At 40.0% G+C, this 11,558-nt stretch overlaps 1 protein-coding gene across 4 annotated transcripts in view; it reads left to right on the top strand.

The window, feature by feature from the left end:
• Positions 1–532: 532 nt before the first annotated feature.
• Positions 533–11,558, top strand: part of Rbm39 (RNA binding motif protein 39) — a 37,633-nt gene continuing 26,607 nt past the window's right edge. For all 4 annotated transcript variants that reach the window (XM_013010822.1, XM_013010821.1, XM_013010824.1 and 1 more), the window contains exons 1-4: positions 533–908; positions 1,577–1,640; positions 3,382–3,431; positions 10,049–10,243. In XM_013010822.1, coding sequence (XP_012866276.1) covers positions 1,590–1,640; positions 3,382–3,431; positions 10,049–10,243 — 296 coding nt within the window. In that variant the 5' untranslated portion in view covers positions 533–908; positions 1,577–1,589. The remainder of the gene's footprint in view (positions 909–1,576; positions 1,641–3,381; positions 3,432–10,048; positions 10,244–11,558) is intronic.

Raw genomic sequence — 11,558 nt, 5'->3', positions numbered from 1 at the left:
GCATTGAGGGGCAGGGAAATCATAATTGCATCCTACTTTCCACATCTTCCCCTAACCCCCGTAGGGTCTCTTCTCGGCATCTCTCCTAGGCTCCCTTTGGAGTATCATCTGAGAACGACCGATTTATCCATCGGCCAAACACACTAGGCCATCTCATGGCGACCTTGAACAGACATCAGAGTGGGAGATGGAAGGTTAGGGGCGGCTGGCAGAGCAGGAAAGACCTTTCAGACGGCTGCGAGGAGGCGCCAGGACTAGGGATGGCGGAGGCCCATTCAGCAAGGAGTTCTCCGAAGGATTGACAGTGCACCAACAGCTTTAGCCGTGTCGCGAGATTTGGGCGCTTAGTTGGCGAGAGAGAATGAGACTCCCGGGGGCAAAGGCGGGAGGGGGCGGGGGGGAAATGGAACGTCCATGCCGCAATCGTTGCGCGAGATTGGGCCAGGATCGCCGGGCGTCCCTCCATCCCCTCCCCCCTCCTCCTCCCTCCTCCCCCTTGTACTTAAGTCTCGCGATACTTCGTGCTCTCCATTTTGGAACGCCGGGCGGTTTCTCGCGAGAGCCCGTGCTGTAGGCTCTAGGAGACCCCGGGTGTTTGTGTGTATGTGTGTTGGTGACTGTGAGTACGGGGAAGCAGCGGCCGCCATTTCAGGGAGCTTGCCGACGCTGTCGCAGGGTTGGACTCTGAGCTGCCGAAGCCGCCGTCCTGCTGGTCCGCGCGGGCGCCTCTAATCCCATTGTTTCTTTTAGATTCGCTCAGGCCTAGCCGCCTTCGGAGCCCGATTTTCGGGTGGGGCGGTTCCGCGGCCTCGGCCTAGGGGCTTAAGAGTAGCCAGAGCGGCAGCGGCGGCAGCGACAGCAGCAGACTTTTTCCCGAACCGACCACAGGCGTGCGAAAGCCCGAACAGGTACGGTGGTGTCGCGGGTGGTCGGGACGTAGCGGAGCGTCTCTGGGCCTCGGTGTGGAGAGGGATTTTGACGGTTTTTGGTGGGGGAGGGGCCCCGTGAAATCGTCTCCGCCGCTGTGCGCGCTCCCTCCTTCCCTGGTAGGGTAAGAGTCCCTACATCCACCGATGTGTCTATACGCATACATAGATGTGTGTATACTTGGGTGGTAGTGCTGCTACGGATCTCAGCGGCCTCGGGTAGGTGATGACGACCTGTCCCTTCGAGGCCTGTGTCGGCCTCGACCTCCCAACATGGCGCCTGTCGAACGCTACCTTGGTACACCACCCCTCCCAACAGAGGGAGTTTCCCTTTGCCCCTAAAATGGCAGCGCGGATTTTGCGCTTTTAAAAAGCGCTTTCAACCTCCTGCCCTTCAAATTACGTTTTGGGTGTTCACCGCAGGCTTTTAAAAGTAAAAGCGGACGTTAGAACCTTTATTTTTGTGTGTTTGATGTACGAGGCGGTTCAGATTCGCTTACATAAGCCACGCCTGATCAAGTGCGTTGTGCTCCTTTATAGTCATGGTAGGTCTTCTGAAGGATTTTTTTCCAGTTTTGAGATGTGTTGGCCGTGAGAGAAATTGAGCATCATCGAAAATTAATTCACAGGATTGTCTTGTTCTTCCCTAGGCGTTTAGAGAAAATGGCAGACGATATTGATATTGAAGCAATGCTTGAGGCTCCTTATAAGAAGGTGAGAAAAAACATGTCGGTGAGGTCTGTTTATTTCTTAATTTAGCATTATTCACGAAACTACTGCTGAAATGTAAACTAACCTCCCCGGAGCCCTCTTGATTTATCTTATCAGAGATGCATTACGTATAACTTACAAAAGTAAATATATGCTATTGATGTAATAATATTGTGCAGTAGTTTCACTTCAGCGTGATGAATAAATGCCCATCTATCTCTCTTTGTAGACTTGCCTAACGATATCTCACCTCTACTCCCATGAATTCACCTTTGATTCCAGTGTGAACTGTCAATCATAAGGTAGTAATTGAGTGACTTATCGCTGTACCGTGGTCCCCTAGGTAAAATGACTCAACTAAGAATTACCAGCTCCAGTTTGGTATAGCAAAAAGGTGAATGTAGTGGTTTGGGAAAACAGCAGGGGTCCAAGAATAACAAAGAATACCAGTCTATGGCAAGTAAATCTTTTAATAAGTCTTTCAAGAAGAAATGGGTGAGATTTAAAAATTTACATGTACTAAAAAGACTGGTGATAGGTAAAACAGGCAGGTGGTGATCTGCTTCTCAGTTAATAATTACTAAAATTCTTGGATCCCTGATAGAAACTTAAAAAAAAAGTCAAAAGAGGCAGTATCACAGCCTAGAGTCACGTGATGACTGATATACTTACTGTTCTCCATATTGTCTTGTTTTTAATTAGGTCCTGTCATAGTATTTCACACTAAAAACTACAAAGGAGTTATTTTGGATAAGAATACATTATGACCCATTTCAGTATCACAGTTAAACTGTCTTTTCATTCTTTCACCAGTTGGTGGTGAAAATAGCAGTATGCATGCATTATCACTGGTGTCACAGATTGTAAGCTTTGTAATTTAGCAGTTATGCTCCTATAGATGATGTGATCAAACTTTAAAATAAACTTTGCACTAAACCTTTTAAAAATAATACATTTGCTTTGGAGTGTATAGCACGACCATGTGGTACCTTTTGGATGAATTCTGATAGCTTTAAAATAGTTTATGTAGTTTTGTAATGCTTAGACTCTTGAAGAAAGCTACTTTCTGTTTTAATGTTTCTTGTCTTAGTTTAACGTGGATGTACTTCCATGTAAAACAGGTATGGAAGTAGGAATGTTTAGGCTGGACTGGTGGATTATTAATTGACTTTCTTGGGTTCTTGGGAGTCAACATTACTAAAGCAGTGTGAATCCCTGTTTGCTTCAGGGCGAGATGTGTGACAGAGGTGGCATCAAGCTCTTACAGTCCCAACCCTCCAACGGAAATGGGCGAAGATCTCAGGAATGGCATCGGTCACAGGAAATCGATAGTGGCTGGCTGCTAGCATGGCCACTTGGGGCTTAGGCAGAAATAGAGCCATGGTACTGACGAAAGGGACCATAGCACATGGAATCAAACTCAACCAGGACTTCATGTTTTATAGAAATTATATTTAACCACTTCAATATTGTAAAATCTGAATAATCTGTCTAATCTATGTAAGAAAGTAAAATTTAACATGTTAATGTGGAGATTTTTATTTTGTATCTTGATGACTTAACTATAAGCAACAAAGTGGTTAAACACACCATCTAAATTTTTTTATAGCCTTCCATGTTAAACTAAATAAGTAATTAGTTTTAAAATTGTTTTGTATTTTCTTATTCCTATTCCCTTTACCCTTTGACAACTTGAAATGTTACCACTTCGTCCTCATGATGTTCTTCTATCAACCCTGCTTAGGATGAGAACAAGTTGAGCAGTGCTAACGGCCATGAAGAACGTAGCAAAAAGTAAGTTTTAAGGAGAAGCTGGGGGTGGGGGTGGGATTATTGAAATTAATATGGTTGAAATTCTAAATTGTGTTCTTGTTCCTAAAATACCAAGCTCTGAGGTTCTTTCCAGAGTACTTCTTAGAGAAATTTTGTTCTTGACAGGAACTGGTGGCTCACTGGTAGCTACTCAGGAGGCTGAGATCTGAGGATTGAGGCCTTGGCCGGAAAGTCTGCCAGACGCTTTATCTCTGATTAACCATCATAAAACAGGAAGTAGTGCTGTGGCTCAAGTGATAGAGTGCTTGCCTTGAACAAAAGAAGCTCTGGGACGGTGCACAGGCCCTGAGTTGAAGGCCTAGGACTCGAACATGTGCTTGTGTACACACAAATTTGTTCTTTACCTTTTGGGAGAAGAAACTCCTTGAGGTTATTAAAAAAAAATCTATGTATGGACTTCCTGCCTAGATTTTTCAGAATGTAGGCTTAAGGATGTTCTGTATACTTTCTGCAGACCATCATAATTTGGTTAAGAGTGAGTTCCTAAATTAAAGCTCATCTGTTTTCAGCCAGGCGCCTGTAATCCCAGCTACTCAGGAGGCTGAGATACGAGGATCCTGCTTTAAAGCCTGCCAGGGCAGGAAAGTCCGTGAGACTCTTCTCTCCAATAAACCACTAGAAAACCGAAAGTAGCACAGTGGCTCAAGTGGTAGAGCCCTTGCCTTGAGCTAAAGAGCTGAGGGACAGTGCCCAGGCCCAGAGTTCAAGCCCCACAACCCACTAACCAAAAAAAAAAAAACTTATCTGTTAAATTTGATAACTTTGGCTGGGCGCTGGTGGCTTAACCATGTTGAGATCTGAGGATCATGGTTGGAAGCCAAAACAAAAAAGTTTGTGAGACCCTTATCCTTATCTCCAGTTAACTACAAGAAAATCATAAGTGAGGCTGTGGCCCAAAGTGGTAGAGTGCTAGCCTGAGCAAAAGAACTCATGGACAGCACCCAGGAACCAAAAAAAAAAAAAAAAGGATAACTTTGACTTGTTATTTGGTGATGTATCAATAAAACTATACCAACTGAACTTAAGAGAAAGAAGTTATAGTAGAAAGGATAATCGGTTCATGGAAAGAAATTGTTTCTCTAAATCACTAAAGGACATCAGGGCTGTGCATTATTATTTCTGCTCCTTGGTGCTTATTGGCCCTTTTGGTAGTATCAAGAGCATACTTTTTTTTTTTTTTTGTCTGTTGTTTGTGGGGCCTGAACTCTGGGCCTGGACACTGTCCCTGAGCTCTTCAACTCAAGGCTAGTGTTCTACCACTTGAGCCACAGGGCCACTTCCCGCTTTTTCTGCTTATGTGGTGCTGAGGAATTGAACCCAGGGCCTCAGGCATGCAAAGCAAGCACTGTACCACTGAGCCACCTTCCCAGCACATGGCTTCAGCTTTAGTCCTAGGATTGGAGGCTAAGTGAATCTAGGGCTTGCTTCTCTGATTCTCTGAGCCACCTTCCCAGCTCCAAGAGCATACTTTTTTTTGCATTGTTTCTGGGACTTTGAACTTAAGGCCTAGGTGTTGCTCAAGGCTAGAGCTGTACCAGTTTGGGCCACAGCTCCACTTCTAGCCTTTTTGGTTGTTAATTGGAGATAAAGAGTCTGTCTCACACACTGTCTCAGCTAGAATTACAGGAGCCACTGGCTCCTGAGTTAAATACTTCTTAGTGTGGCTTTCATTGTCTCTCTGGGACTTAGAGTTTTGAAAATTATGATTGCATATTTTATTTTGAATAACCTGTCATTGTGAATTTTGCATTTAGACTAGTACTATGTGTGTGTGTGTGTGTGTGTGTCTGTCTGTCTGTCTAAGACTCAGGACTTGGTACCTGGTACTTTCGCTCATTGGTCTAGTGCTCTACCAACTGAGCCATATCTCCAACCCTCTCACTGGCTTTTTTTTTTTTAATATGACCTTAGTACATAACAAAAATGGCAAAGTAGCCATTTACTTGGTTCATTATAGCTATTTTTCTCCTAAGAGCTTAGAGTGCCTTACAACAACTATCTTAAGACTGTTAAGTAGGTTGGTATAGTTTTATAAATAATTGGGAAAATAGTTGGATTTGTGTTATTCATGGTATCCTATGCTATTTTTATAATTTCTTTAATGAACTAAAAAGTGATATGATTTTAGGTAAGTATCCTGGTACGTGCCTTAAATCCCAGGACTCTGGAGGTTGGGGCAGGCGGATCAAGCTTATGTGGAAGTTATTTATAGTTACTTCCTAATCATTGGATGTGGGGATCAGGTTGGGTTTAGTCTTCAATTGCTTTGGTCTGAGGCACCTGATAAATTGTTTCAGTGTTTATTTATGTTAATCTAGTTTCAATAGTTTCCTTACATATTTATTTTGTAATCTTATAATCAAATTTCTGGAAAGATTAATGTATAAATTGATGAAAATTATTTTAGATACCAGGCTTAGTGACTAAAAAAGTGTCCCTTAACTGCCAAAAGGCTGAAGATAAATTTTGGATGCAGACCTTATTTATTAGATCATTTTAGTTATTTTGCCAGTCCTGGGACTTGAACTCAGGGCCTGGGCACTGTCCCTGAGCTTCTTTTGTTGGAGGCTAGCACTCTACCACTTGTACCACAGCGCCACTTCTGGCTTTTGTGTGTATGTGGTGCTGAGGAATCAAAACCAGGGCTTCATGCATGATAGGCAAGCACTCTGCCACTAAGCCACCTTCCCAGTCTCTATCATTTTATTTTTTATTTTTTGCCAGTCCTGGGGCTTGAACTCCCTAAGCTGCTTTTTGTTCAAGTCTAGGGCTCTTACCACTTGAGCCACCACCCCACCCTGTCGTTTTTTTTTTTTTTTTAAATGAGTAGTTTATTGGAGATAAGAGTGTCAAGGACTTTCCTGCCTGGGCTGTCTTCATAACCTCAATCCTCAGATCTCGACTTTTGAGTAGCTAGGATTATAGGCATAAGCCCAGCTATTATATAATTTTCTGACTTCAGTCATTCCACTAATGTAATTTCTACTTTGTACATCTTTTTATCCTGCATCTAATGTCACAAACTTTTTATAGGGAAATTGAGCATTAATCGCTTTGCTTTTAACTATGTTTTGTGGGAATAATACAGGAATAATTAGTTTTCCATACAGTTGAAGGGAAGAATTTTTAAACACTTTAGTAATTTATTAAAATTTGTCAGATTTGTTTTTTGGTGCTGGTCACCGGCTTGAACTAAGGGCTTCAGCACTGTCCCTGAATTTTTTGTGCTCAAGTCTACTACTCTACTCCTTGAGCCACAGTTGCACATCCATCTTTCTGTAGTTAATTGGAGATAAAGAAGCTTGGGGATTGGCTTCCCAAGCTGGCTTTTGAACCACAATTTTCAGATTACAGCCTGCTCAGTAACTAGGATTATAGGTGTGAGCTACCGGTGCCTAGCTTTGTCAGACTTCTTAATCATTAATCATAGCAGGTCAAATATAACTTCATAGTTCAACCAACAGCTTTGATGTATTTTTCTGAAAGAACTTTTTCAAAGCAGGCATGTAGAAAAAAAGTAAAACAACTGAAAAATGTTCTCCTTTTGCTTTAGTCTTTAGGATAAATTGTCAGAAAATTGTCTTAAAGGAAGGTATTTTACCAGTTTCATCCTAAAAACACTGTGGGTTTGTATGTATACATGTGCACATGTATACCCATGTGCCTACTGGGGCTTGACCTCAGGACGTTTTAAAGCTCTAAATTAGCTTTTTGCTTCACCACTTCTGGCTTTTTGCTGGTTAACTGGAGATAGGTCTCAAATTTGTGTGTCTGGGTTGGTTTTGAACTTGAATCCTCACGCCTCAGCCTCCTGAGTAGTTAGGATTACAGGCAAGAGCAGCTGGTGGTCAGCTTAAAATTTTGTTTTAAGAGCCACTGAATGTTGGAATTAAGAAGATGTACATTAAAAAAAAAGATATACATTTTGAGAATTTGAGTTGGGTAACTGTATAAATGTTTTAATGAACACATACACTTCATTATCCAGAAGAAGTAAGTAGTAAAAGGTGCTAATTATTAAAATTAAATAGGTTTCAGTTTTGTGAAGCCAACTATATATACCTGAGTTTTCATTTTGTGTCTAGCATATCTTGGTTTGGCAAGACCTCCTAATAATGCTATTAGTGCTTTATCTGAGGTGTTGCCCTAATGGTTGCATTTATTAGCATAACCACTTTGGCAAAGCCTAACCTGCCTTTTTTGTTAACCTTTTTAGAGAATAAATCGAAAAGGAAAGTAAAATTACATAGTTGAAATATATTGGCTACTGTGGTGTGGACTATATATAAATTTTGGAATAAATGACTTTTCTATTTTTTTCTTATTTTCCAGAATACTTTGCATTTAAAATTTAGAACTTCTTACATGGAAGAGGTCAAATCCAGTTATAGCAAAACACCTTTACAGCAGAGGCCATATAACCAAAAATTCCAAAGGCTCAGCCCAGTGGACCATTTACTTCAATGATGTTCAGTACAAAATTCCACTGCCACTAAAGACTTTGGAAAGAAAGTCCCATTTAAGTTGTAACAGGATTTGACTATTAGTATGGATTTTGATTATTTCTTTAGTTGATAAATGTTCTTTGAAACTGAAATTTGTCACAGGGAATATCATATTTTCTTCTTACGCTCTTAGTATTTTTTGGGTCTGGGCTTTTATAGAAGATTATATTTCCTAAATGTCTTTGTATGTTGTCTTTTTACCTGTCTGGGGTTGCCTTCAGATGTGGATGTGGATTTGTTTACAAAAAGTACTAGGAAGACTTCAAGATAAAAAGTAGCTAATATTTTGAAGTTTTTGATAGAATAAGTTACAGGACATGTTAAAGGTAAACAGGGAGATAACTGCCTCTATAGCAAGCTATGGGACATTATTGAGGAGAGCAAAAACCGTATTTGCCTTTTTTTCTTGTGGGGGATGGAATTACTTTTTACCTACTCCCTAATTTGAATTGATTGTATATAGGACTTAACGGTCATTTCACAAAATTCTTTAGTCTAATAGACTGTTTGGTTTTTGAGACAAAAAAAGTTGACATGTTAGTGGTTTCCATTCTAAGCATTGGCATTGCTTTGACTACTATATAATGAGTGTAGCCTTATTTTCTGTCATGTGCTACTACTAGCATATATATTTCTGACAGTCAGGTGGATTATCTTGAAATTTTAGACAAAGTTTCTGCCTCCTTGGAAAGCTCTACATCTCCTTGTGATTGGAGTGTGGGTTTCAAGATTCCAGAAGGTGGGTGTCTTCATTTTCTATTTTCAATGCACTCTTAAAGATGACCTGTTCACAGGTTCTCTGAGGCAAACATCATAGCTCTGTGCTAACTGCTTTGATAAGGACTAAATAATTAAGTTTCCAAATAATGATACAGCATTATTAAAATGTTCAAACTTTAAACCAATACAAATTGATATTTTAGTGGAATAAATCTATTTTGAAATGTCTTTAAATTTATGAAATATCTGAAGGCACCTCTAATTTGGGTGATACACAGGTACCAATTGCTTATGAAATGAGTGGTGGAAAACTGTGAAGCATAATAGAATAAACATATAACTGGCTTTTTTTTAACCTTTCAGAGTTTGAGATTTTATAAGGATTTATGAATGTCATTGGATCATTGTCTTTTACCCCATAGGCTTGTGTATAAAGTGGCTTAAAAGTGACATACTCCCATTTTCTGGTGTAGTCATAAATTGAAAGTGTTATAAGTGGTCAGATTAAAAATATGGGAATGTAAAAATGCATTTAATGCATGAGTTCTAGTATCCTTTGTTAATATTTGTAATTTTCACATAACTGGAATGTTAATGCTTATGTGGTCCTTGGAAGGGTAGAATGTTGTCCTGTAAATGGTAGTAGGAACCAGCTCCTAGCTAATGATGATCTTTTAAATGTATGGTTTTTTTTTTCTTTAATGCTATAGTTTGAACTCCATTTGGATGTGGTTCTTTAGCCTTTTGCTTAAGGCTCTCTCAAAAAAGACCATTTGCTACAGCTTTATTTCAGGCTTTTTGGTGATTACTTGGGGGACTTTACTGTCCAGGTTGGCTTAGAACAGTTATTCTTAGAAATCCACCTCCTGTACACAGCCATATCACCCTGAATGTGCCTGATCTCTTATCTCATGAGCTTAGCAGGGTCAGGTCAAGTTAGTACATGGATGGGAGAAATCGACAAAAATCAACGTTTTGAAATACTTTCTTCAAGCAGTAGCTGACTGGGCTGTGGAGGGCTGGTTGGTGCATGGCTTATGTTAAAGTGCTTTTGTAGTAAATCCAGACTCTTTAGTCTACTGTTGAAACAAAGCGAAAGGAAAGGAAGAAATTATAGTTCCTCCTCATAAAATACTGTCTCTCAATTCCTCCACTGACTACTCAAGAGTTGTGGTCTTCTTTATGATTCCTAAGAATTTCTTTTTTTAAAATTTTGAGTATGATCATATACTATTGTGTGATGGGAAAATTAGAAAAACAAATTTACAAAAGTATAGTAAACATTCTGACCATAAAAGGAAGTACATTTCTGTTTTTAAGCCAGGAAAGTAATGGCAATTCTTTTCTTCTCAGGAGGAAAAAAAGCAAGAGCAGAAGTCGTAGTCATGAACGCAAGAGAAGCAAAAGTAAGGAACGTAAGCGAAGTAGAGATAGAGAAAGGAAAAAGAGCAAAAGCCGAGAAAGGAAGCGCAGTAGAAGCAAAGAAAGGAGACGAAGCCGCTCAAGAAGTCGAGATCGCAGATTCCGAGGCCGCTACAGAAGTCCCTAGTATGTAATTATAATTTGCGGATGTTCAGTTGACAATTTAGCTTGAGACATTTGCTTTAAGTGTGAAATTTTAATTTTCAGTGGCTAGATAAAAATACTAAGAGTAAATGATATTAGCATTGAAACCTAGAGGATTGTAGAAATACATAATGGGTAAAATACACAGTGGGTAAAATATTTGTTTTACCCAGGATTCTAGCCTTTTTTCCTGTTAATCCAATTTAAATATTTTAGTTAATTGCACTTAATTAAAAGCACTGAATTGATTGAAACAAAGCTTAAAGGTATGAACTCTTTAAAATACCTACTAAGTATATATAACATTTAAAGTGAACAGTAAATTACTAGTAAACACTAAAATTATTATTTTTTTGAGTTACAAAGATTTTGAATAGTAGATAGCATGTCATTAACACTAAAATTATTAGTGTATAATTAGTTAAGGGTAAAAATCATGTCCTTATGAAACTCCTTAATGAGTTTCTTATAATATACTCATCCCACATTTGTATTTTAAGATTGCTGTTGGGGGCTCATGCCAATAATCCTTGCTACTCAGGAGTCTGAGAGCTGAGGATTAGTGCTCAAAGCCAGCCCTGGCAGAAAATCTGATGAGACTTAATTTCAATTAACCACCAGTAAGGCAGAATTAAAGTTGTGACTCAAGTGGTAAGAGAACCTGGAGCAAGAAAAGCTCAGGAATAGTGCCTAGGACCAGAATATATACACAGAAAAGATTCTTTAATAATGCTATTATAAACTGAAAGTGCTTTGAACATTATGTCAGTGTAAAAATTTGCAAGTTAAACCGTCACAGTGGCTCATGCCTGTAATCCTAGCTACTCAAGAGGCTAGCTACTCAAGATCTGAGGATTGTGGTTCAGAGCCAGCCCGGGCAGGAAAGTCCATGAAACTCTTAGCTCCAATAAACCACCAGAAAACCCAAAGTGGTGTGGCTCAAGTGGTAGAGTGCTTGCCTTGAGCTGAAGAGCTGAGGGACAGTGCTCAGGCCCAGAGTTCGAGCCCCACCACCGACCAAAAAAAAATTGCAAGTTATGGTAGATATTAAACAATTCAGCTATATTAACAATTTTGGAAAGAAATTTCGTGTAATTTTAAGCAAGAATTGAAACCAGCAGTCTTTCAACCTTTGGTGTTACTTCCTGTTAATAAGCACACTGTTTCATGAGATGTATTAAAAGTTGATTTAAGCCGGGCGTTGGTGGCTCACGCCTGTAATCCTAGCTACTCAGGAGGCTGAGATCTGAGGATCGCGGTTCAAAGCCAGCCCGGGCAGGAGAGACTGTGAGACTCC

Source organism: Dipodomys ordii, unplaced genomic scaffold (genome assembly GCF_000151885.1).
Source record: "Dipodomys ordii isolate 6190 unplaced genomic scaffold, Dord_2.0 Scaffold13, whole genome shotgun sequence".
Classification (NCBI taxonomy): domain Eukaryota; kingdom Metazoa; phylum Chordata; class Mammalia; order Rodentia; family Heteromyidae; genus Dipodomys; species Dipodomys ordii.
Note: the sequence above shows the minus strand (reverse complement) of the source record. Positions and strands in the feature narration are given on the sequence as shown.